At 43.6% G+C, this 27104-nt stretch overlaps 1 protein-coding gene across 1 annotated transcript; it reads right to left on the bottom strand.

The window, feature by feature from the left end:
- Nucleotides 1-22182, bottom strand: LOC111970333 (importin-9). Its single transcript, XM_023997013.2, has 22 exons — nt 21971-22182; nt 19451-19512; nt 19226-19312; nt 18884-19085; nt 18476-18771; nt 18248-18348; nt 17979-18037; nt 14338-14489; nt 13239-13337; nt 12943-13049; nt 11284-11423; nt 10855-11017; nt 10381-10607; nt 9860-10008; nt 9390-9518; nt 8976-9251; nt 8346-8512; nt 8026-8159; nt 7738-7857; nt 1531-1650; nt 1134-1210; nt 1-915 (listed from the first exon to the last, which is right to left on the bottom strand). The coding sequence occupies exons 1-22, from the start codon at nt 22134-22136 to the stop codon at nt 805-807; spliced, it is 3144 nt and encodes a 1047-aa protein (XP_023852781.1). The 5' UTR covers nt 22137-22182; the 3' UTR covers nt 1-804.
- Nucleotides 22183-27104: the final 4922 nt, after the last annotated feature.

The raw sequence follows: 27104 nt of genomic DNA, 5'->3' as shown, positions 1-27104 counted from the left end.
TGGTGTCCTATTGGGACTTTTATTGAGAAATTTCATCCCAACTAGTGGGTAAAGGGAAATGAAAAGGCGGCGAGTCACCATGGCAACGGTGTGAATCCCCCATTACCACCCAGGCCCCAGTCGCAACCAGAAGTCCTCAAGGTTTTCATCCCAATCAGAAAAGTCAATGGTTTCTGAAAACAAGGCCACCAAAGTTTCTTACTCAGTCTCAAAGATATGTTTCTCTTTGTCTGTCCGTCGTCATGAAGTCTCTTTTGCCTCTTGGAAGTTTTTTTTTTTTTTTTACAGAAGCACAAAAATAAGTGGGTCAAGTTACAAATGGGACACAGTAAAGACTCCATATATCACAGCTGCCCTGCCTGCCTGTCCCATTGCAAAACATCAACCCCTCCGTCACATTCCAAAGTCCTCCCACAAGTACAACAGGGCAGAGGAGCGAGGAGCCACTAAGGAGGTGTCTCCCACAACTGTCTCCCAGCCCTCCCTGGGAACAAACCAGGGTGTCCCTCACAACCCTCTCTCGAACTTCTTCCGTCACATCCCTCCACAAGTCCGCAGTCTTTTCCTGGTCATCCTTTAAGTCAGAATAGAGAGAGAGGATGTTATGGGTAAGTCATGTCTGTCTCATCTCTCCCGCTTTACCTCCCAATGTTCTTCTGTTGGAGATGTAGGTAAAGCATCCACAACTGCTTGGCCAATCAGAGCCTCTCCCACACTCAGGGGTTGGTGATTGGTTGGTGAGAGTGAGGGATTGGGCAAGAGTGTTCTAGTAGGGTTGACATAGGGAAGTGGATGGGAGCAGGTTTAGATGCCGATAGTCTGCAGGACTCTCCTCTCAGCGTCATTGAGATGGCCAGAGAACATGCTGTAGCACGGCGACTGGGCAAACTGGGTCAGGAAATCTGTCAGGTAGGCCTGGAACACACAGTACAACAAACTTTATTTAAAGTGAATTTAAGACATTAAAATACAACCGAAAGGACAAACCGTTGAAATCTGTTCAATACAACTTGATCAATTTCCTTAAGGTCAATTAAGAGGGCATAGTTGGAGCACAACCACGTCAGCCCTAAGTAGTCATGTTTTTGTGAACTAAATCTGAATGACAGATCAGTAGATTAGCGAGGCATTACCTGAAGGTCTATCTGATATATGGGGTCCTTCAAGGCATCTGGATCCTCCTCATCATCATCCTCATAGTAGTCTTCATCTGAGAGATTGAAAATACATTTTGATACCTGTGAAATATGGCAGATAGAGCCCCAAAACCAAGATGGCTGCCTACTACACTGATGGAGGACCTCTAGAAGAGGCTGAGAGAGGGAAGTTATTTTGTCACCATTAATTATTTTGTAGCTGCAACGCTTCGGTGCATTTTTCATTCTTATTAAAGCATAATCCATAAATAATAAGGGCTTTTAAATTATTCCACTACATGAGTGCCTTGATTACTTCTGTTAGTTTTTTTGCGCAAAGTCTTTTTCGGCATTGTTTACTATCCAGCATCAACTTATTTTGGTCTATTCTCACCATATTTGTTGGAAGCGATGAGGTCAGATAGCAGCTGCCCGGCCAGCCCTTCATCCTCCTCATCATCCTCCTCCTCCTCCTCCTCTTCTGCCTCCTGGTCCTCCCACATTCCACCTGAATCTGCAGTGACACAACCAAACAGCTTGGGATTAGATTCAACAGGGCCTACTTGCCTTCACAATACTAAACACACACATATGAAGGCCGTTTGTGGTCCTCTGTAGCTCATTTGGTAGAGCATGGCGCTTGCAATGCTAGTCGGAAAATTCCCAGGACCACCCATTTGTAAAATGCATGCACGCATGTCTAAGTCACTTTGGATAAAAGCGTCTGCTATAGGGCATATATTATATTACATACAGTGCATACGGAAAGAATTCAGACCCCTTCACTTTTTCCACATTTTGTTACCTTAGACTTATTCTAAAATAGATTAAATTAAAAATAAAGTCCTCAATCTACATACAATACCCCATAATGACAAAGCGAAAACAGGTTTAGAATTTTTTGCAAATGTATAAAAAATGTTATAAAATCCCTTATTCACAACTATTCAGACCCTTTGCTATGATACTCGAAATTGAGCTTCGGTGCATCCTGTTCCCATTGAATTGATTGGACATTATTTGTAAAGGCACACACACACGTCTATATGTTCCCACAGTTGACAGTGCATGTCAGAGCAAAAACCAAGTCATGAGGTCAAAATTGTCTGTAGAGCTCCGAAACAAGAATGTGTCGAGGCACAGATCTGGGGAAGGGTACCAAAAAATATCTGCAGCATTGAAGCTCCCCAAGAACACAGTGGCCTCCATCATTCTTAAATGGAAGAAGTTTGGAACTACCAAGACTTTTCCTAGAGCTGGCCGCCCGGCCAAACTGAGCAGTCGGGGGAGAAGGGCCTTGGTCAGGCAGGTGACCAAGAACCTGATGGTCACGGACAGAGCTCTAGAGTTCCTCTGTAGTGGTGACACCATCATGCTGTGGGGATGTTTTTCAGCAGCAGGGACTGCGAGACTAGTCAGGATCGAGGCAAAGATGAACGGAGCAAAGTACAGAGAGATCCTTGATGAAAACCTGCTCCAGACCTCAGACTGGGGTGAAGATGCACCTTCCAACAGGACAATGACCCAAAGGACACAGCCAAGACAACACAAGGATGGCTTTGGGGCAAGTCTCAATGTCCTTGAGTGGCCCAGCCAGAGCCCGGACTTGTACCCGATCAAACATCTCTGGAGCACAGAGCTTGAGAGGATCTGCAGAGAAGAATGGGAGAAACTCACCAAATACAGGTGTGCCAAGTTTGTAGCATCATACCCAAGAAGACTCAAGGCTGTAATCACTGACAAATGTGCTTCAACAAAGTATGAGTAAAGGGTCTGAATACTTATGTAAATTTGATATCTGTTTTTAATTTAATACATTTGGATGGGCTTAACCCAATTCAATTTGTACCGTGATACGGTTTGCTGCAAGTGAGAACGTAGTCCAGAACAAAAACAGGGAAAGGGGATACCTAGTCAGTTGTACAACGCGTCTACTGCATTTAACCCAACCCCTCTGAATCAGAGCGGTGTGGAGGGCTGTCTTAAATCGACATCCACGTCTTCGGCACCCGGGGAACAGTGGGTTAACTGCTCTTCTCAGGGGCAGAACAATAGATTTTTACCTTGTCAGCTCGGGGATTTGATCCAGCAACATTTCGGTTACCTGCCCAACGCTCTAACCATGGGGAACATTTTTAGTAGCCTGGGGTCTGGAAAAATGTGTCCTTTTATAAAAGCATTTCATGCATTTCTAAGTCCTCTTTACATGACTGGAGACATGCAGAATCTATTTTAATATTGTACAAATGATCTACAGTGGCAAGAAAAAGTATGTGAACCCTTTGGAATTACCTGGATTTCTGCATAAATTGGTCATAAAATTTGATCTGATCTTCATCTAAGTCACAACCATAGACAAACGCCGTATGCTTAAACTAATAACACAAATTACTGTATTTTTCTTGTCTATATTGGATACATCATTTAAACATTCACAGTGTAGGTTGGAAAAAGTATGTGAACCCTTAGGCTAATGACTTCTCCAAAAGCTAACTTGGAGTCCAATCAATGAGACGAGATTGGAGATGTTGGTTAGAGCTGCCCTGCCCTATAAAAAACTCACAAAATTTGAGTTTGCTATTCACAAGAAGCATTGCCTGATGTGACCCATGCCTTGAACAAAAGAGATCTCAAAAGACCTACGATTAAGAATTGTTTACTTGCATAAAGCTGGAAAGGGTTACAAAAGTATCTCTAAAAGCCTTGATGTTCATGTTCATTATGATGTTCATAAGACAAATTGTCTATAAAATGGAGAAAGTTCAGCACTGTTGCTACTCTCACTAGGAGTGGCCGTCCCGCAAAGATGACTGCCAGAGCACAGCGCAGAATGCTCAATGAGGTTAAGAAGAATTCTAGAGTGTCAGCTGAAGATTTCCAGAAATCTCTGGAACATGCTAACATCTCTCTTGACGAGTCTACGATACGTAAAACACTAAACAAGAATGGTGTTCATGGGAGGACACCACGGAAGAAGCCACTGCTGTCCAAAAAAACCATTGCTGCAGGTCTGAAGTTCGAAAAAGAACACCTGAATGTTCCACAGCACTCCTGGCAAAATATTCCGTGGACAGATGAAACTACAGTTGAGTTGTTTGGAAGGAACACACAACACTATGTGTGGCGAAAAAAAGGCACAGCACACCAACATCAAAACCTCATCCCCACTGTAAAGTATGGTGGCGGTAGTATCACGGTTTGGGGTTTGGGTTTGGGGCTGCTTTGGTTTGGGGCTGCTTTGCTGCCTCTGGACAGCATGCTATCATCTACGGAAAAATTAAGTTCCCAAGTTTATCAAGACATTTTGCAGGGGCTATCTGTCCGCCAATTGAATCTTAACAGAAGTTGGGTGATGCAACAGGACGACGACAAAAAACACAGAAGTAAATCAACAACAGAATGGCTTCAACAGAAGAAAATACACCTTCTGGAGTGGCCCAGTCAGAGTCCTGACCTCAACCTGATTGAGATGCTGTGGCATGACCTCAAGAGAGTGGTTCACACCAGACATCCCAAGAATATTGCTGAACTGATATAGTTTTGTATAGAGGAATGGTTCAACATTCCTCCTGACCGTTGTACAGGTCTGATCCACAAGTACAGAAAATGTTTGGTTGAGGTTATTGCTGCAAAAAGGAGGGTCAACCAGTTATGAAATTCAAGGGTTCACATAGTTTTCATACCCTGCATTGTGAATGTTTACACGGTGTGTTCAGTAAAGTTCATGAAGACGTATAATTGTTTGTGTGTAATTAGTTTAAGCAGACTGTGTTTGTCTATTGTTGTGGATTAGATGAAGATCAGATCAAATTTTATGACAAATTTATGCAGAAATCCAGAGGGTTCACATAGTTTGTTAGTGTCAAAGTAGCCTGAGATCAATAAAAACGACCTTGTCTTGAATCCATCAATAGTCTAAGCCTAGGTGTGTGGAGATACATATTGTAGGCTATAATATGAGGAAATTATAGTCCTAAAAAAGCTTTCCAGTTTCACTGACTCACCCAATGATGCGCAGATCACTCGCTGGTGTTCGTGCCAAACGCCCATCTCTAGTTTTACGTAGTAAAACCATATTTGGAAGTTGATCAAATATTTTGATAGCCTACAGCATAGTCTTTTCAGCAGGAGCCATTTGCTTTCCAACCTATTACTCTTCGATTGTATTTGAAATCTTGCGAAAGGCCTGTTTTGTCTGCATGCTGTTCACTGACAGATGTGATGCGTGTTCTCAGCTGTATGCTATGCCTTATTGGGCTACACACAATACACAGCTAGGCATTTAAAAAAAGAAGCAGCTACTGATCCTCTGAGGCTAAATTATAGGCCTTCTCATGGTGTACTAGACGATTATTAATTACTTAATATCTTTCTGAACAGACAGCAGTAATTCTATAACTTTGGAAAATGTATTTCAATTCAACAGAGTTTTGACTAGCCACTATACAATACAAGTGGATCCCAGGTTTCTAGTCCTGCTATATTTATTGCTCAATTAAAATAAATTAAGCCCATTAATCCACTTTACAAACGGTGTAGCCTACCTGGCATATTAAAAAAAAATGCTATTTGAGTGCAGACTATGGATAACTTTTTTTGTGGGCCATTCAAAATAAAAAATTATTCCACACATATACACAAAAGTATGTGAACACCCCTTCAAATTAGTGGACGCGGCTATTTCAGCCACACCCATTGCTGACAGGTGCATAAAATTGAGCACAGCCATGCAATCTCCATAGACAAACACCGGCAGTAGAATGGCCTTACTGYAGAGCTGTGACTTTCAACGTGACACCATCATAAGATGCCACCTTTCCAACAAGTTAAGATACATTTCTGCCCTGCTAGAGCTGCCCRMYTCAACTGTAAGTTCTGTTATWGTGAAGTGGAAACGTCTAGGAGCAACAACGGCTCAGCTGCGAAGTGGAAGGCCACACAAACTCACAGAACAGGATCGCTGAGTGATGAAGCACGTAAAYATCTTTGTCCTCAGTTGCAACACTCACTACCGAGCTCCAAACTGCCTGGAAGCAACGTCAGCACAAGAACTGTTCGTCTGGAGCTTCATGAAATGGGTTTCCATGGCCGAGCAGCTGCACACAAGCCTAAGATCACCATGTGCAATGCCAAGCGTCAGCTGGAGTTGCATAAAGCTCGCTGCCATTGGACTCTGGAGCAGTGGAAACACCGTCTCTGGAGTGATGAATCKKYCTTCAACATCTGGCAGTCCGACAAACGAATCTGGGTTTGGCAGATGCCAGGAGAACGCTACCTGCCCGAATGCATAGTACCAACTGTAAAGTTTGGTGTAGGAATAGTCCATGGTTTGGGCTAGGCCCCTTAGTTCCAGTGAAGGGAAATTTTAACGCTACAGCATACAATGACATTCTAGATGATTCTGTGCTTCAAACTTTGTGGCAACAGTTTGGGGAAGGCCCTTTCCTGATTCAGCATGATAATGCCCCCGTGCACAAAGCGAGGTCCATACAGAAATGGTTTGTCGAGATCGGTGTGGAAGAACTTCACTGGCCTGCACAGAGCCCTGACCTCAACCCTATCGAACACCTTTGGGATTAATTGGAAAGCCGACTGCAAGCCAGGCATAATCTCCCAACATCTGTGCCCGACCTCACTAATGCTTGTGGCTGAATGGAAGCAAGTCCTTGCAGCAATGTTCCAACATCTAGTGGAAAGCCTTCCCAGAAGAGTTGACGCTGTAATAGCATCAAAGGGGGGACCAATTCCATATTAATGCCCATGATTTTGGAATGAGATTTCTGACAAGCAGGTGTCCACATACTTTTGGTCATGTAGTGTAGGCTATATGTGAAGAGAATAGAAAATAGAAAATACTGTGTGAGCATATAATCAAGTCCTCTTGAAATTGTGAATGAGACTGATGTGCAGTGCAGCCTGCACAAGACACAGAGCGCTTCACTTTCACGCCACTTTTTTCAAATCAGAATTCGTCACATCATGCAGCCTTAGGCTATATGTTCTGATTTCTAATACATTCTAACGCTTGTATCACAACTAAAGTAGCATAAATAACTCTAAATTAGAAACACATAGGAGGACCTGTTGCTTTGTTAATTGCGCAACACAGAACAGCTGCATGTGTACACTCCCTCAAATTGTTTGGGGAAAAATATCCTTTCTATTTTATTCAGCTATGTTCAATTGTATTCTTCATAATATAAAATAAATGCCACAGGAATTATAAACTAATCTTGCCTGCTAAATTAACTTGTGTAGCCCACAGTCGTATGACCTAGCCAAATCAGTACCTGATATAAGGATGACTCAGAATATGCTATTCTGTTCTTCTGAAATATGATCTAAAGAAAAGCCTGTTTCTTTAGATCTGCCTAAAATAAATAGATTCATTGTGAAGGTGTAGGCTATATTAAAATGGATTTATTAGAGTTTTTAAAATGTATCTGTTTCAAAGGTCTGCATCAGTGTGTTGTAGGCTGAGTGTGGAAGCCAGAGCTGCTGAAGGTGTTTATATTCATTAACTGTCAATTACCGTGAGACCGGCAGTTATTTGAATGACAATCACCGGCTGACAAAATGTAATGACCGTCACAGCCCTGACCTTGACTCCAGTCTGCTGCGGCAGCTCTGGTTGTGTTGGCCTCCACCACTGAAGACAGCTCATTMACAATCAGCTTAAAGACCTTCACTAGCAATGGAATGTTGGTCCACTTCTCTGGATCTGGGGAGAGACAGACAGACCGAAGATGTGCATACCATCAAAGAGTTGGGCCACCAACAGAAGAATATAGCCAATGCACCCCTTGTCATACATTAGACAAGATAATGGGGGAGGATATTTTTTTTGTGTCCCAAATGCTAAATTAGAGAAGTGAGCTGTGGGTCGTACTCTTGGCAGACTTGGAGCGTGTGCGGATGCCCTCGTCAGGGCCAAAGATCTCCTCTCCCTTGACCACGATGTCCTGGAGACGCTTGTCATTGGTGTTGAGGCCGTGCTGCAGCAGCTTACACAGGGCTACCGTACTGCACAGGGACAACACAAGAGACGGAGAAACACAAACATTACAAAAAGGGGAAAAAATTAAATTGGGATCAATTCCAGGTCATAAAAAGGTGGAAAGAGGAGTACAGAGAGGAACACACCTTTTCTTCACCAAGTTGAAAATATTCTACTCTACCATCTATCTTGAGGAGTGTGGATGCACTCACCTGACTTTACCCTCGTACTGTCCGTAAAAGAGGTGCTGTCGGCTCATCCACTCAGCCATGACAAACTCCAGGGCTGGTTTCCCCGTTGGACCCGGCAGACTGCACAGGAACTCCAACAGAGGCTCCAGCTGAGAGTGGACCAGGTGGGCAAATACCATGATCAGAGACTGGGAGAGAGGAGAGAGAGATGATCAGAGACTGGGGGAGAGATGATCAGAGACTGGGGGAGAGATGATCAGAGACTGGGGGAGAGGAGAGAGAGATGATCAGAGACTGGGGGAGAGATGATCAGAGACTGGGGGAGAGGACGAAGAAGAAGAGATGATCAGAGACTGGGGAGAGATGATCAAGAGACTGGGGGAGAGGAGAGAGAGATGATCAGAGACTGGGGGAGAGGAGGAAGAGAGAGATGATCAGAGACTGGGGGAGAGGAGGAGAGGAGTCGAATGTAAACAGGGTCTATATGGGTGGCAATAAAGTAATTGCTGGACAACATTGATGCAAGGCTCTAGATTAGTATAAATTGAATACCGACAGCTTGGCGTGTTGAAACCTCAACATCACAGAGAACACTGATAGATTTAAAGAGGAAAGTTCCAGAGAGGGACAAACAGAATTGTTGCTTCCTACCTGCATGACGCTGAGGGTCTCGGCCTGCTGCATCTTGCTGAGGATGGCTCTGAGGATTTGGTCTAACTGCTCTCCAAGCTCGGTGCCGGCGCGGGCGATCAGCGTGGACACCAGGCGGCCCACGAAGGCAGCGGTGAACTCTGATGTCCTGGGGTCAAGTAGTTGACTGACCACCTGCATCACGTACCACAGACCACTGTGGCCCTCCGTGTCCCTCCACTGGCCCACTTGCTCCAGGGCCACTGACACATACGCCCGCAGACACTCACCCCCGTTCTGGAAGAGAATGGGGTTAGAGTTAATTTCATTTCCATGAATTTATATATACAGGGAGAAAAATATATAATTACAAAGTGTACTGGTGTAAGAGCAGTTGGTATTAACATCTTTGAGTCCTTCTCAGTGTGTGTGTACCTGTATTGTGGTGTTGTCGTCTGTGCGTAGGGTACACTGGGCCACCACAGGGAAGGCCTGGCAGACCAGCATCTCAGAGAGCGGGGGTTTGGTGTGTCGGACCACCGTGGTCAAGATGTCTATGGCGGTCTGTCAGGGAGAACACAGGAGACGACTGTCAATATATGACTGACTAGAACCCTAAACGTTGATGGTAAACAAGGAGGCCAGACCACCATCCATGGTCCTGGAGAGTGCAGGCTTTTATTCCAGCCCAGCACTAACACACCAGATTTAACTAAGTCAAGACAATGACTACTTGATTAGTACCTGGCTGGACTAAAAGCCTTCACACCCCTGTAGCCTAGGCCCTGGGTTGGTGACTACTACCAATGGAGTTGAGACCAACTCTGTTAGGCCCCGACACACAGTGCTGCTGTAAATTAACCACTTCCATAGTAGCTAGCGGCACCAGGCCAGTGGTGACTTACTGCACATAGACCGGAGGGGATCTTGTCAGGCGGGGCCTGCATGATGCTGACCAGGGTGGGGATGAGGCGCATCTGCATGGGGCCCTGGCACGCCTCGATCTGGGCCAGTTCCTTAAAGATGTCCTGGGCCAGAGACGCCACCACCGGGTCTGGGGAGAGGAGGGAAAGTAAGATAGAGGCACATGGGTTGATCTGTAAGGAATGGATAGTCATAGCGGCAGGTAGCCTAGTGGTTAGAGCGTTGAGCCAGTAACCAAAAGGTTGCTAAATCGAATTGCCGAACTGACAAGGTAAAAATCTATCGTTCTGCCCCTGAACAAGGCAGTTAACCCACTGTTCCTAGGCCGTCATTGTAAATAACAATTTGTTCTTAACTGACTTGTCTAGTTAAATAAAGGTTAAAAATATATATATATATATATATATATATATGGTAATACCTAAATTATCTATGGGACTCAATGATACGCTAATAATAAAATACAAGAGCACCAACTGCCAAGGTTACTATAGTTACCTACCGTTACTATACTTGAGAAAGATGGCAATGGTGAGGGGGCAGATCTTGTTCTCTGCGCTGGTGGTGAAGGCTGGGTCCACAGTGCAGACAATACACAGTGTCTCCATTACTAGGGTGAGAACCTCGGAGCTGAACTGGGCTGCCAGCTGCACCAGCCCGTCCAGAACAGCAGGCAGGAACGGCTGCAGGACGTGGGTACTCTCGGACAGCTTCAACTGGTCACAGTACCTGAGGAGAGCACACACACAGAATTATCACCTGCATACCAACACATTTACTGTTATGGTGTAGTGACGGTTTGTGTTATATGGCTAGTTGGGTGACAAACTAGAGGGATTTATCCATCTACCTACTGTATGCCATCACTGCTTCTACCTGGCCTAGCTTACTGGTATTATTATGATGACTGAAGAAGTGGAATCTACAGCTTGTCAGAACTATGGAGGTTTAAGTGTTGAACTTTCATCTCCCTCACCCCCAGATGGCGCGTACGGCTGAGATGCGGACTGAGGGCGGCTGACTGTCGTGCAGGCCGCTGACGGTGGCCTGGAGGAACTGCTGGATGAGCTCAGGGGACATGGCTGCTGTGAAGCGGCTGGCCGCCCACAGGGCTCGGCCCAGCAAGAACGGAGAGGCCGCTGGGGGGAGAGAGGAAGGAGGGGTTATTATATAAGCATATACTGTACCGTGAGTCACAGTCCAGACCTCCAGGCCTTTGATGTCTGAAGGTTATTGTTTCTCCCTCACTCTTTACTGATCACGTAATCAATTGATCACAAAATCAATGATTGACTATTGAGTCCACCCACCAGGTTTCCACGGTCTAAATCAGACATTTCTTGAAAGAACAATATAACTGAACATGGCTGCCCGGAGATGAGCTACCGACCCCAGACTGACTAACCTGTGAGGTTAAGGTCAGCCAGGATGACGTTAGCCAGGAAGCCGTGCATATCAAACTGAACACGGCCGTTCTTCACGTTCTCTGTGATGATGGTCTTCACTGAGCCCAGAGCTAACATACAGGCCTCATGGATCTTCCACCTGCAGGAGGGGACAACACAGGAGTCAGGAGAGAGCACACCTACAGTATGACTGCATGGTGATGGTTTAGCCATGGGGTGCAACTCAATAGTAGAAAGCAATGTTCGCTCATTTTTTTCTGTCACTGATCAAATTTCAGGTCTGTTGAGTGCAAACTTGAACATTGTCAAAATTCTTTGCAACTTCCAGCAGGCGTTTACGGCAAACACTGAGGCTGTACCCGCTTTAAGTTACAATTTCAGACAGTGGTCAAGTAGGCTACTGTGGCTATTTGGACCATAATGTAGGCCTATCAGAGTGGCCTACCCTCAAAAAAATGGAAGAAATGCACCCTATAATATTTTAACATGGAAATAGCTGTTCTATCATTCAGCCTACAGTAGCAGCCAATGTGTGGTGTTCAATGTAGACCTACATTCCATGAGACTTTTGAAAAAAAACATGTAGGGCTTGACATTAACCTGTTTATCCACATGTCCTTCAGATAAGCAGGTGACAGAAAATGTTGTGTTTGATGCAAGAAACCACTTTACAAAATAAAATGCATTATTATTCCCACACCATTATTACAGAGAATCAGACAAACTCTTCTACCCTCTGCCTATTGGCTACTTAGCTTATTCYAACCTGTCTCAAAACACAACACTGCCTCTTTAAGACAATAAAAAAGCTCTTTACCCGACTCCCTTTTCAAAGATGTCTAGAAATMTACATGTTTTGTGCTCTTGTAGGAAGCAATCACTCCCCCATTGCTGACTACAAATGATCTATAACTGGGCTAATAACTCACTAACTAGCAAAGGARATGAACAAATGTGCACACATGGCTACATGCAGCTCTCGCTTTGATGTCAAAACAAGCAGTATCTACTCACGACCGCTCATGCTGTAAACACAATCCAGTTRAAAGAGAATGGCACAGATCCATATATGGCAATGGTCTGTTTGCATATAGGCCTACTGCAGCGCTGATTGGTTATGCCGCACCGGTCTGTGTAGAGTAGGGGCTGAGACGTGTATGTCAATGCAAAAGAATCCTACTCCGAGGCTTTCTGCCTACAACAAAATCTGCGGCATAGTTCGTTTTGCATACTAAGTCTTGCGTAGTTCGTTTTGTTTCGGTATGTTGCATTGAAAGTGGCTAATATTGCATTGATTCGATCACAAMTCCCACAGTAAATCAAAACGTTGTTAGTGTTAACTAAGGGGGAAAAAACGCGACAAAGTTGAGTGAAGTTCAATCTTGTGCTTCTTTTCTCGGGGTGATATTTCTTCTGCGGGGCAGTCCCAGGGGATCAYAACGCGGGAACACTGGTCGAAAGTAATCTCTTCACCTTGTTTTCAGTCTGCACTGACAAAAATACCTGGACAGATTAAAGCAAATTCCTTAAAGGCATCCATATTGCTTTCACCTAACGCGTGTTTTCAGTTCAACGCCGAGGACAAACAGGAGACAAGGACTATTAATTAAGAGGCATCCACTGTTTGCCATGTCATGCAGCCGGTGTGTGGTCCTCACCAGTGCTCATTGCCACTGTTCTTGGCCTGCTCGGCATCCTGCAGGTGTCTTGTTGCTGCTGCAGCCAACGCTGCCGCACTCTCGTTCTGGAACTCTGTCGCCACAGCCTATTGGAAGAGGAGGAAGGTTGGAGTGAGAAGTCTCCTCTCCAGAAAGGTCACATTGACCAGAACGTAAACATGCAGAAGTAACTGTGGAGTTAAACTATGGGGTTCACACACACACAGGTCAAAAGTAGTGCACTATATGGGGAATAGGGTGCTATTTGAGCTTTGCCCACAGACTGAGGTGCTCACCAGAAGCAGGTCCTGGGCTGAGATCCTGACGGAGTAGGAGAAGGTGTCGTCATCCTCGTCCTCCACAAACTGCTGGGGGTTGGCCGTCCACACCTTGATCTACAGATACACGACTACTGATGAGGAACACATACAACCATGACATCATAGACTACGGATGAGGAACACATAACCATGACGTCAAATGGGTTTGTAAAGACAGTGGCAAATCAAATTCAAGGGCTTTAGTACTTTTTCAAGCACTAACATTTATTTTCAAAGATCATCAATTTGTAATAGTTCCTTTTATGCAATTGTTCGTAGTCGTCACCAGATGGCAGTATATCTCCACAACCTCTTGAAATAAAAAAAACACTACTATTCATCACTACCTTACACGTTTTACTCAATAATACGCATTCACTAGTTCTTTACTAAATACATGAGTGGTAAGTCAGTACTGATGTTGTAATTTGAGTAGTGATGAGCAGAGTTTTGCGACGGTGAACACACATTTCCTATTCGCATAACTACACAATTCCAGCTTAATGACTATATTGTATTTTTATTGTGCATTTGGGAATCTATTAATTAATAGCTACGAAAAAGCGACTTCATTCCAACTGGCAGCTTTAGTGTCGCCGGTCGGCAGAAGAGCTGGTGGGCTGTGTGAGGAAAACGGCATGTGAACAGCCACCAGAACGGCAGGAGCACAGCTGCCACTTGATAAAGAGGAATATCACACCCTTGATTGAGGCAAAAAAGCTCTGGAGAAAAAGTCCATGTAGAATTGGCGCTAGTGCATGATGCAGCATTGTGTCTTTCCCCCCTTCAGGGCCGACTCACCAATGCTCGCATGGCAACCAGAGCAAGAAACAATGGAGGAAATAAAACTTGGTCGTCTGCCTGGAAATTAATTCGTAAGACCAATAAATTTTTCTAATATTTTTCATATTAGATCATTTTCTGTTCTCCTCTCATTTTAATTCAAGTACTTTTTAAGTACCAACAAATTCAAGAAATGTAAACATCTCAAGCACCTTGAGTGAACCCTGCATCAGACTCAGCACCATTTAAAAAACGGTCTCTCTCACACATACACAGGAGTGAGGGTGTATACCTGATCCTCCGTGATCTGCATGTAGAGGATGATGTAGTAGATCAGCTCAGGAAGAGCCTTCTTCACTGTGCTCTTGAACTTGCTGTTCTCCAGCAACGTGTGAACAAACTCAAAGATGCTAAACACCAGGTTCTCAAAGCCCAGAACCTCACCTGGAAGAAAAACGCACAGTTGGTAGACCATGGCGCTTTCAATGCCAGGATAATTGGATTGATTATCGAAACCCTCCGTATGTAAAATGTATACAATGATGACTTAGTAGCTTTGGATAAAAGTGTTTCTTAAAAAATGGCACATACGCATGCCTATACGGTACCAGTCAAAAGTTTGAACACACTTACTCATTCAAGGGTTTTTCTTTATTTTGACTAATTTTCTACATTGTAGAATAACAGTGAAGTCTTCAAAACTATGAAATAACACTTATGGAATCATGTAGTAATAATACAAAAATGAGATTCTTCAAAGTAGCCACATTTTGCCTTGATGACAGCTTTGCACGCTTTTGGCATTTTCTCAACCAGCTTCATGAGGTAGTCACCTGGAATGCATTTCAATTAACAGTTGTGCCTTGTTAAAAGTTAATTTGTGGAATTTCTTTCCTTCTTAATGCATTTGAGCCAATCAGTTGTTGTGACAAGGTAGGGGTGAAATACAGAAGATAGCCCTATTTGGTAAAAGACCAAGTCGAAATTATGGCAAGAACAGCTCAAATAACCAAAGAGAAACGACAGTCCATCATCACTTTGAGACATGAAGGTCAGTCAATGTGGAAAATTAAGAACTTTGAACATTTATTCAAGTGCAGTAGCAAAAACCATCAAGCGCTATGATGAAACTGCCTCTCATGAGGACCGCCACAGGAAAGGAAGACCCAGAGTGACCTCTGCTGCAGAGGATAAGTTCATTAGAGTTAACTGCACCTCCGATTGCAGCTCAAATAAATGCTTCACAGAGCTCAAGTAATAGACACATCTCAACATCGACTGTTCCGAGGAGACTGCGTGAAATCAGGCCTTCATGGTCGATTGCTGCAAAGAAACCACTACTAAAGGACACAAAGAAGAGACTTGCTTGGGCCAAGAAAAACGAGCAATGGACATTAGACCGGTGGAAAATTATCCTTTGGTCTGATGAGTCCAAATTTGAGATTTTTGGTTCCAACCGCTGTGGCTTTGTGAGACGCAGAGTAGGTGAACGGATGATCTACGCATGTGTGGTTCCCACCGTGAAGCATGGAGGAGGTGGTGTGATGGTGCTTTGCTGGTGACATCATCTGTGATTTATTTAGAATTCAAGGAACACGTAACCAGCATGGCTACCACAGCAATACGCCATCCCATCTGGTTTGCGCTTAGTGGGACTATCATTTGTTTTTCAACAGGACAATGACCCCAAAAACACCTCCAGGCTGTCTAAGGGCTATTCGACCAAGGAGAGTGATGGAGTGCTGCATGAGATGACCTGGCCTCCACAATCACCCAACCTCAACCCAATTGAGATGGTTTGGGATGAGTTGGACCGCAGAGTGAAGGAAAAGCTTCCAACAAGTGCTCAGCATATGTGGGAACTCCTTCAAGACTGTTGGAAAAGCATTCCAGGTGAAGCTGGTGGAGAGAATGCCAAGAGTGCGCAAAGCTGTCATCAAGGCAAAGGATGGCTACTTTAAAGAATCAAACATGTTAAATATATTTGGATTTGTTTAACACTTTTTTGGTTACTACATGATTCCATGTGTTATTTCATAGTTTTGGTCTCTTCACTACTATTCTACAATGTAGAAAAGAGTAAAAAGAAAAACCCTAGAATGAATAGGTGTTCAAACTTTTGACTGGTACTGTACACACACGAAAAGCATTCAGACACCTTGACTTTTTCCACATTCTGTTACGTTACAGCCTTCATCAAAAACGGATGAAATTATTTTATCCCTTATCAATCTACACACAATACCCCAAAATGACAAAACAAAAACGGTTTTTAGAAATGTGTGAAAATGTATTGAAAATAAAAAAACTGAAATATTACATTTACATCAGTATTCAGACCCTTTACTCAGTACTTTGTTGAAGCACCTTCGCAAGCGATTACAGCCTCGAGTCTTCTTGGGTATGACGCTACAAGCTTGGCACACCTGTATTTGGAGAGTTTCTGCCATTCTTCTCTGCAGATCCTCTCAAGCTTTGTCAGGTTGGATGGGGAGGGTTGCAGCACAGCTATTTTCAGGTCCTCCAGAGATGTTCAAACGGGTTCAAGTCCAGGCTCTGGCTTGGCCACTCAAGGACATTCAGAGACTTGTCCCAAAGCCACTCCTGCATTGTCATTGTCCTATTGGAAGGTCAACTTTCGCCCCAGTCTGAGGTCCTGAGTGCTCTAGAGCAGGATTTCATCAAGGATCTCTCTGTACTTTGCTCTGTTCATCTTTCCCTCAATCCGGACTTGTCTCCCAGTTCCTGACGCTGAAAAACATCCCCACAGCATGATGCTGCCACCACCATGCTTCACCATAGGGAGGTTTCAGGTTTCTTCCAGATGTGACACTTGGCATTCAGGCCAAATAGTTCAATCTTGGTTTCATCAGACCAGAAAATCTTGTTTCTCATGGTCCGAGAGTCCTTTAGGTGACTTTTGACAAACTACAAGTGGGCTGTCATGTGCCTTTTACTGAGTGGCGGTTTCCGTCTGGCTATTCTACCAGATTGGTGGAGTGCTGCAGAGATGGTTGTCCTTTTAGAAGGTTCTCCCATCTCCACAGAAGAACTCTGGGACTCTATCAGAGCTCACCTCCCTGACCAAGGCCCTTCTCCCCCGTTTGGCCGAGTGGCCAGCTCTAGGAAGAGTCTTGGTGGTTCCAAATCTCTTCCATTTAAGAATGATGGAGGCCACTGTGTTCTAGGGGACATTCAATGCTGCAGAAATGTTTTGGTACCCTTCCCCAGATCTGTGCCTCGACACAATCCTGTCTCGGAGCTCTACGGACAATTCCTTCAACCTCATGGCTTGGTTTTTGCTCTGACGTGCACTGTCAACTGTGGGACCTTATATAGACAGGTGTGTGCCTTTCCAAATCATGTCCAATCAATTGAACTTACCTCAGGTGGACTCCAATCAAGTTGTAGAAATATCTCAAGGATGATCAATGGAAATAGGATGCACCTGAGCTCAATTTCGAGTCTCATAGCAAAGTGTCTGAATACTTATGTAAATAAGTTATGTTTTTTTTATTTTATACATTCACTCAAATGTCTAAAAACCTGTTTTCGCTGTGTCATTTTGGGGTATTGTGTGTAGATTGATGAGGATTTTTAAAATCCATTTAAGAATAAGGTTGTAACATAACAAAATGTGGAAAAATCCAAGCGGTCTGAATACTTTCCGAATGCACTGTAAATACACACACACCTTTGGACCAGATCTAGAGGACTTGAGGAAATGATATAGTAATAGCTCACTATGTTCTATACTACAATCTATCTATAGCTACTGTATGTTATAATGCTTTCTAAATCCATCTACTGTATGTTCTAGATCAGCCCATGTAACATATTGATTTAATCATTTTAAAAGTTCAATTAATCATGAACAATAACAAGTGATCTAAATGCATGAAAATAAGAACAAGACAGTAAGGTTACTCTCACCATCAGAGTCAATTGGATCGTCTACCTCCTCTGTGTAGTTGACCTCTGTTCTGACATAAGTGCACAGCTGGTTAAGGAAACCCCATTCTCAGGACACAGACCAGTGTTTACCTGATCACCCTCTACAGTTAGGTGAATAGCTCACATTCCAAGAGGAACATTGCCAATCATTATTGACGGATATGAACCAAAGCTATGGGAATTAATAGACATTGAGCTAACGTAATATGAAAGTGGAGAGGACATGGTTGCAGCAGTGTGAAGGATATAAAGCGGCACTCTCTGTCAGGGTGTTCCAGACGATGGGCAGGATCTGCTGCATGGACGACACCATGGGTTTAGGAAAGTTCTTCACTAGAGCTGTCACGGCCTGGCGAAGAGAGATATAGGTGAAAAGGTTGGATCAGCACAACCTACAACATCTGACCTACAGATCCCAAAAGGCCAACCTCATCTAGCCTTCCTGGGTGTATAAATCCTTGTGGTCATCTTCTCACCTTGAGGACCTCCATCTTGAGGCCGCTGTCTGAGGAGGGTCCATCAGGCATCTGCAGGGCCAGAATGAACGCCTCAGTGAACTGCTGCACCACGGGGAAGATCAGGGCCTTGGCCGCTCCCTTCTCCAGCTCCTCTATCGCACAGATCAGGTTGGCACAGGTGGAGAAGATCTCCACGGCTCTAGAGCGGGTACGGATGCTGTAGATCTCCATCATGGAGAAGATCTTGTACATCTCAGGCAGGATCACCGGAGCCACCAGAGGCATCTGAGTGTCTGTCACCTCACGGGTAAACTCTGTGAGAAAAAGCCAGAAGAATGATGTGAATACACTGAGATGCATGCATACAAACAGTTAAGAGTAGGAACGGCGTACAGGAAAAGGGGTCAATTTGGGATGTGCGTGTACCTGTGAGGACCCTCATGGCCCCGTGCACTGCGTTGACGTCGCCACTGACCAGCATGTCCATGAGGATGGTAAAGAGCTGAGGCCAGGCCTCAGGCCAGTCCCAGTGGGCAATGGCCGACACAGCATATGCCACACTGGACCGCACCTTACTGATGGCCTCCCTCAGACCTCCTGGCAACAGCTCCCTGATGGCTGCCTTGGCCTGGAGAGGAGAAAGAGAGAGAGATTTTAGGCAGCATCAGTGGTTTTGTAACTCCTCTTTCTCAAAATATTTTCAAATTTTCAGGCATCAAAAATGATACATTTTGTTTAGTTGGAAGAATGGCGTGTGGCTTTGCTTACCCGGTCTGTGGTCTCTGGGGGTCTGAACTTCTCAGATAGTGAACACCAGTGGGTCTCCACATACTGCTTAAGGATGACTGAGGCCAACTGGACAAAACACACACGTATAATTGATTGATATAGTAGAGTAAATAGATACTGAGATGTGGTCTCACACACACAATAGAGCACTAGCATACTTCTAGAGTTGGAATAGAAGAAGAATGACAGTTTCTGCTTACTAACCTGACGAATGGCCAGAGCTCCCCGAGGGTCCACAGTTAGCTCCGCCAGGTGGACTCCAAACTCTTCAACATCAACACAGTGGACAGATCATCAAGAACACACCAATCATCAGATCACATTAGCCTCACATGACGTGCAATATCGGAAACTATGACGGGCATGCAAGGAAGGGACAAAATGTCAGAAATATTCTTATGATTGGATTCATGACTTTGATTTGAAGAAAACAAAACATACATATCACATTTAGTGCTGAGTGATTACTGATTTGAGGTCGGATTAATTATATTAAACACGGTTTTCAATTGTTATTATTCTTATAGTTTTTTTTTTTTTTTTTTACATTAAGTGCACTACGCATTGTGGGTTGAACGCTGTAACAGAATAAAACTATTAATAAAAGTCCCATGACAGTAGTGACTGCCCATTACTGCTTATCACTTATAACCATAATTTATTCACATTACTTTAATAAAATATTTCAGTTGTTATGTACATTTGTTTGACAACTATTATTTCATTCCAAGTGATCATCTCATCTCTATAGAGCTGCTGCCTGTGCTGTCTGACAAAATCACGATATCAAAGTAAATAAGGCATACTTTATAACTGCTGAATACCAACTATCAATCACTTAGATCATGTATTTTCAGGTAGAGATACTGCGAAGCAACTGCTCTCTATCCCTCTCGATTGCACGTTCTTCTCTCCGGCTCCGTGCCCCACACAGACCAGACAATTAGGCGTGCAATGGGATTATGGTAATTGTAGTTAATTACCAAGTTATGTGCTAAACTATGTAAAATATTGGCCTGTTGGAAACTACAACTCCCTACTACATCACACAGTTTGGGCTTGATCTGATTTATCTCTAGAGAAACTGCACATTGAGGAAAAAACGGAATGAAAAGGAATTCAAATCATTTAACAGTCGGCCAATTTGTTGTTTAAAACCTGACATTTTTGGGGGGGGTTAATCGCTCAGCACTTATGACATTATATCGATTAAGCACCTTTGAGCATTTGGAACAAGCACTGGAGAACTCTTCCAATGTGTTTTAGGCTAGTCAGTGAGACTCAGACAGAACCTCATCCCTACAATGTGCTACGCTCTGTCCCAGCTTTAACTGAGAGTGACATCAGAGTCCAAGAGACAATGTTAGTGCTGACAGCTCTAGCTATACATAGAGTAGCTCCCTCAGAAAGAGGCCTGCCGGGCCCATTCTTGCTTCTGTGACACTACAGTGGATCCCGACAGACAGCCTGCATAATCAGCCTTTTAGTCATGCTGGAGGAACGCCACAGACAAAGGCACTGTACACACTGTCCCTATATTCACCCCCCACAGTATTTTGGATTAGTGGCAAGCTGATTTAGGGTAGCTAGCGAGTTACTACACTTTGCTATATAGCTAGGTATAGCTAGAGCCATGTATTTAGAATTGGGCGAATGTCTGCATTTACATGACACATCAACATTCTATGACAACCATGTTAGCTCCATATTAACATTACATGGGGAACATTTAAACAATGGTATGTATCTGAAGGTCTAGAATTAGAACTATATTCACAATTCCAAAAGTTGGCCAAACTAAATAGTATATATGGCAGCTATAATTCATTCAACATGCATTGGGTAAAAGGGCGTGTGCAGTATTTGACAGATGGAAAATGTATTTATTCAAAGGGGAACAAGGAACAATACGTTGTTGTTTTGCTGAAAAATTAAAACAAGTTGTCAAAACCACTGATGATGTCCGCACAGGGTTAGTTATACAAATATTTTATATCAGTGTAGAAAGGCTTGAAGCCGCAAGGCGGGAATACTACGGAATCATATTCGCGGGAAAACGTGACATTCCAAATCGAATGGTTGCTATAGCGACCCTAACACGATTTGAGCTTTGATTATAGATTCATCAACACTATGTTCTTCTGTAATCACAAGTGGAACGCAAGGCCCGAGATAACATTACACAAGTAATTTGGTAACTAGCTAGCTAAAGTTAACTAAGAATTGTCTTATCTGCTGTATACAGTCAGCCCATCTAGCTAGCTAGCTCTTTGTATTAGTCAAATTGACATTTTAATTTCAGGCAGTGTCTTCTTGATTGAATTGGTCCACCACATCATGTGTTGACATACTTCACAGAGAATGGAATCAAATTGCTGCTAAGTTTAACAAGCAAGCAAGGATTGTGGAGGTAGAGTGCGCTTCACACACATGGTTTGTCTGTTAGCTAACTAGCTAGCTGCTAACTAGCTAGTTGGAATAAGTAAGTTAGCTAGCTAGATTAATTTGCGCCAATTGAATAGGAGAGAACATCTTAACTAGCTACATATTCTGTTTTATCATAGCGAGCGAACGTTAACAGTAGTAACATGACAGTAATTGTGTTGTATGCTGTGGCTGGCTAGCTAGAATGTATCTTTCCGTAAAGGCCCATATGCATGGAAGTTATCATGCCATTCCACTCTCTTCATCAGCTGGTCTCGCAATGCTAGCATCCATGCTTACCCTCTGTCACTTCCAAAACTTTTATTTGCTCCTCCGCGGCTGCTCGCACTTCTTGAACCGGGGACAGGATAGCCGTCAACGTCTCAATCAGGGCTTCTTTAAGTCCTTGTTGAACCGGTCCAGCAGCCGAAGCCGACCCAGGACCCACTGCACTCATGCCTGCCATGTTTTCACCCACACAGCCTTCAGCAGATCAGCATCTCGTCAGCAACATTGGAAAAAGTACTTCCGGGTCACGTAATTTCTGAACCATTCCAAATAAAAGTCCCTACGTAATAGTAGAATATGTTCAACCTATATTTATTCGTGATGTATGTAAAATTATTGTCTAAACAGTAACGATGATTCATATTTGTTCATATTTAAGTGACATTTGCATTAAATCTGGATTTTAAAACATGTTCCATTGTAAAAAACAAAATGCCCCCAATGCAATTGATTCCTTGTGCCAATGTAAAAGAAGGGTAGGGAGTAGTACTCAGTAGGGTCTGTAGAATATTTATAAAGTGTCATTTCATGAGGCTCTGAATAATACTGAGTGTTGCTGGCCTTTTACTGTGGTCAAACAGCTTAAAATGGGGTGCCTGGGCACTATACGGTACAAATATAGCACTGTACAGGAAAAACGATTCTTTGTGCCAATGTAAAAGTGGGGCGGGGAAGACCTCAGTAGGGTCTGTAGAATCGCAGTGGAGAGGGTCAAACGCTTCAAGTTCCTCTGTGTGCACATCACTGATGACCTGAAATGGTCCCTTCACACAAACAGTGTGGTGAAGGCGCAGCAGCGTCTCTTCAACCTCAGGAGGCTAAAGAAATTTGGCTAAGCCACCCGAGCAATGACCTGTTCACCCCGCTAACCATCTAGAAGGAGGAGACAGTACAGGTGCATCAAAGCTGGGACCGAGAGACTGATAAACAGCTTTTATGTCCAGGCCATCAGACTGTTAAACACTCACCATTAGCCGGCCTCCGCCCAATGCCCTGCCCTGAACCTTAGTAACTGTTACTAGCCAGCTACCACTAGCCTGCACCTTTACTGCTTTGTTCTATGTTCATAGAGTCATTGAATACTGGTCACTTTCATAATGTTTACATACTGTATTCTAGTCATGGCTCATCCTATATAACTACTGCTGTACACACCTTTTCTATTCATATACTGTCCATACTGTCTATATATACTGAACAAAAATATAAACGCATCATGTAAAGTGTTGGTTCCATGTTTCATGAGTTGAAATAAAAGATCCCAGAAATGTTCCATATGCACAAAAATGTTGTGCAGAAATGTTCTTACATCCCTGTTAGTGAGCATTTCTCCTTTGCCAAGATGATCCATCCACCTGACAGGTGTGGCATTTCAAGAAGCTGATTAAACAGTATGATCATTAAACATGTGCACCTTGTGCTGGGGACAATCAAAGGTCACTCTAAAATGTGCAGTTTTGTCACACAACACAATGCCACAGACATGTCAAGTTTTGAAGGAGCATGCAATTAGCGTACTGACTAATTTAATGTTAATTTCTCTACCATAAACTGCCTCCAACGTCATTTTAGAGAATTTGGCAGTACGTCCAACTGGCCTCACAACCGCAGACCACGTGTAACCACGTCAGCCCAGGACCTCCACATCCGCCTTCTTCACCTGCGAGATCTTCGGAGACCAGCCACCCGGACAGCTGATGAAACTGAGGAGTATTTCTGTCTGTAATAAAGCACTTTTGTGGGGGAAAACATATTCTGATTGGCTGGGTCTGGCTGCCAATTGGGTGGGCCTATGCCCTCCCAGGCCCACCCATGGCTGCGCCCCTGCCCAGTCATGTGAAACCTATAGATTATATATAAAGTAGTAATTATCTTTAGTTTAGATTTTGTAACATAATTGTTCCATTATACACTATGCAAAGCTGCAAAAAAATGATTGATTTCGTATCGTACACATAGCATTTCATCGCAGATTTTTATTTTGAAGGGAAACCCGGAATTTTTTATGTTGCTGGAGAAACGCTAATGCTGCTGCCGTGACGCTAATCCTGGGCAGCACGCTACAGTCGCCTGGGAGGGTGAAACATCCGTGAAGCGCGCCAATGCATGGACAATTCTTATCAGTGGTGTAAAGTACTTAAGTAAAAATACTTTAAAGTACTACTTAAGTAGTTTTGGGGGGTATCTGTACTTTACTTTACTATTTATATTTTTGACAACTTTTACTTCACTATATTCCTAAATAAACTAATGTACTTTTTACTCCATACATCCCTGACACCCAAAAGTACTCATTACATTTTGAATGATTGGCAGGACAGGAAAATTGTCAAATTCACGCACTTATCAAGAGAACATGGTCATAAGTATTGCCTCTGATCTGGCGGACTCACTAAACACACATGCTTCGTTTGTAAATTATTTCTAAGTGTTGGAGTGTGCCCCTGGCTATCCGTAAATAAAATTTAAAAAACAAGCAAATGGTGCTGTCTGGTTTGCTTAATATAAGAAATGTGAAATTATTTATACTTTCACTTTTGATACTTAAATATATTTTAGCAATTACATTTACTTTTGATACTTAAGTATATTTAAAACCAAATACTTTTCGACTTTTACTCAAGTAGTATTTTACTGGGTGACTTTCACTTTTACTTTATTCATTTCCTATTACGGTATCTTTACTTTTACTGAAGTATGACAATTGGGTACTTTTTCCACCACTGGTTCTTATTATACCGCAGTCACAGAATTTCTAAACCCAGAGGCGCAACATCGCGAGACTTCCGGGAAAGCTTACTAAACAGACCACACTGGGGTTTGGAGTGTGAGAAGTCAATGACAGAAGTGAACAATTCTTCCTTGGTTGTTAATTTTCGCGAAATCTAAAGGCACAACCTAGATTCGAGCCAATGTCTTAAGTAGTTGAACATATTACTCCAACCTCGTGAAAATGACAAACTGACACGTTTTCATTTTCGTAAAATACAGCTGTCGAAAGACTGCCTTCGATTTGAAGGCATGCACATGCGCAGTTCGGCGCGAGAGACCGTTTGACGTGTTTCTACGCATGAGCTTTGCTAGCCAACATCGCCTTCAAGTGTGATCGGGGATTTCTATTCGAGAATCAGTTTTAGCCTATCTTCATACTGTACCAAATATTTTTTATAACTAACTCAAGATAGACCAGAGACAGAGCATATCGTTTCCAGTGGGAGCATAAAAATCATAGTGGGCATGACAAGCAAGGAGGTGGGCAGAGCCAAGCACGAGTTAGCGAGATCCTATTGGCGCGTTCTAGCATAATTTGCATATTTCCGTTTGTGAACGACTACTCTGTGAAGTGCGCGTGTGCATTAACTAAATTCGCCCTTGCAATGCTTATAAAGAACTTTTTGTTTTTTTTACTTTGGCAAAGGGTAAAGTCTATCAAACTTAGTTCACTCTGTTCATAACAGACTCTTGTTTTGGAAACGGAAAACTGTATTGAGATTAAATGTTTCATTGATGAGAAAATTTGCAGAAAGTCTGCCAAAATCCATCTCGCTCCATCTTCTCTCACTGACAGCCACTGGGCTTCCTCTCATCTCATCACACATTCACATTTATACATCCGGTGAAATATCTAATTGTGACAGTAAGGTCTTTGTGACTGTATTCTAACTGTACTGTCTTTGACTCAGTGGCATGGACGGCGATTACCGGAGTTCTAAATAATTCTTTACACATGACCTGGGATGAATGTCAATAGTTTAAAATCCATCCATCTCGTTCATCTGCATTAATCTGAACACAGGTGAACATATTGTGTTGGATACCTGCCTAGTGCCTACCTGGTATTCGCTGTGACCTCTACATTTCTTTGAAATCAGCGTAGATGAAGAAAAGGAGACCAGGGAATGAAGTCTCTTTAGATGCAATCTTGGCCTAGTAATGCAATACTATTCAGCTGATCAAATCTCTGTGATATTCTTTGTTTAAGTAATTACCAGGTGAGTAATACGACTACTTTCATCTTCCACGGAGTTACGTTTTAAAAGTTATAATAGGTCAGGCTACTGAATAAATGTTCCATCTTATGAAACTGTGGCAACATGCAAGGTTTGCGGATCCTGTTTCGAAGCTGACAGCTGATTGGACAAACAGATGATAACTGCCTCACACCATTGATGATCATCTATACAACATTTATTCCGGAGACCTTAAATCTATAGAGAGCCTTAGTCTCAGAGACTGTCCAAAAACAACCGCTCGCCACTAGCCCTTCTAGGTTTTCAGAACTAAAATAATTTAATACGTTTAAGCGACGTAACCAGGAAGCTCCCTGCTCAGCATTCAACACCATAGTGCCCTCCAAGCTCGTCACCAAGCTTGGGACCCTGGGACTGAACACCTCCCTCTGCAACTGGATCCTGGACTTCCTGACTGGCCAACCGTGGGTGTTGAGAATAGGCAACAACACCTCTGCCATGCTGACCACAGGGTTGTGTGCTTAGCATCCTCCTGTACTCCTTGTTTTCCCACAAGTGTGTGGCCACGCACGACTCCAACTCCATCAAGTTTGCTGACGACACGATGGTGGTAGGCCTGATCACCAACAGCGATGAGACAGCCTACGGGGTGACGGTCAGAGAACTGTCAGTGTGGTGCCAGGACAACATTCTCTCCCTCAACGTCAGGATGACCAAGGAGCTGATCGTGGACTACAGGAAACAGGGGGGTTGAGCTGCACCATTGAGAGCATCCTGACTGGTTGTATCACCGTCAGGTATGGCAACTGCACCACCTGCGACTGGAAATCTCTACAGAGGGTGGTGCGGACCGCCCAGCGCATCACTGTGGGGCTATCTCCCATCCATCCAGGACGTACATGCCAGGCGATGTCGGAGAATGGCCCCAACAATAGCCAAAGACTCCAACCACCCAAGACATGGACAGTTCTCCATGCTCATGTCCGGCAGGAGGTACCTGTGCATCAAGGCTCAGACAAAACAGACTATCCCCTGGCGTTAAGACTGTTAAATGTTGTGGGGTGGCAGGTAGCCTAGTGGTTAGAGTGTTGGACTAGTAACTGAAAGGTTGCAAGATTGAATCCCTGAGCTAACAAGGTAAAAATCTGTCGTTCTACCCCTGAACAAGGCAGTTA

Source organism: Salvelinus sp. IW2-2015, linkage group LG1 (genome assembly GCF_002910315.2).
Source record: "Salvelinus sp. IW2-2015 linkage group LG1, ASM291031v2, whole genome shotgun sequence".
Taxonomy (NCBI): domain Eukaryota; kingdom Metazoa; phylum Chordata; class Actinopteri; order Salmoniformes; family Salmonidae; genus Salvelinus; species Salvelinus sp. IW2-2015.
This window is presented reverse-complemented; position numbering and strand designations above follow the sequence as displayed.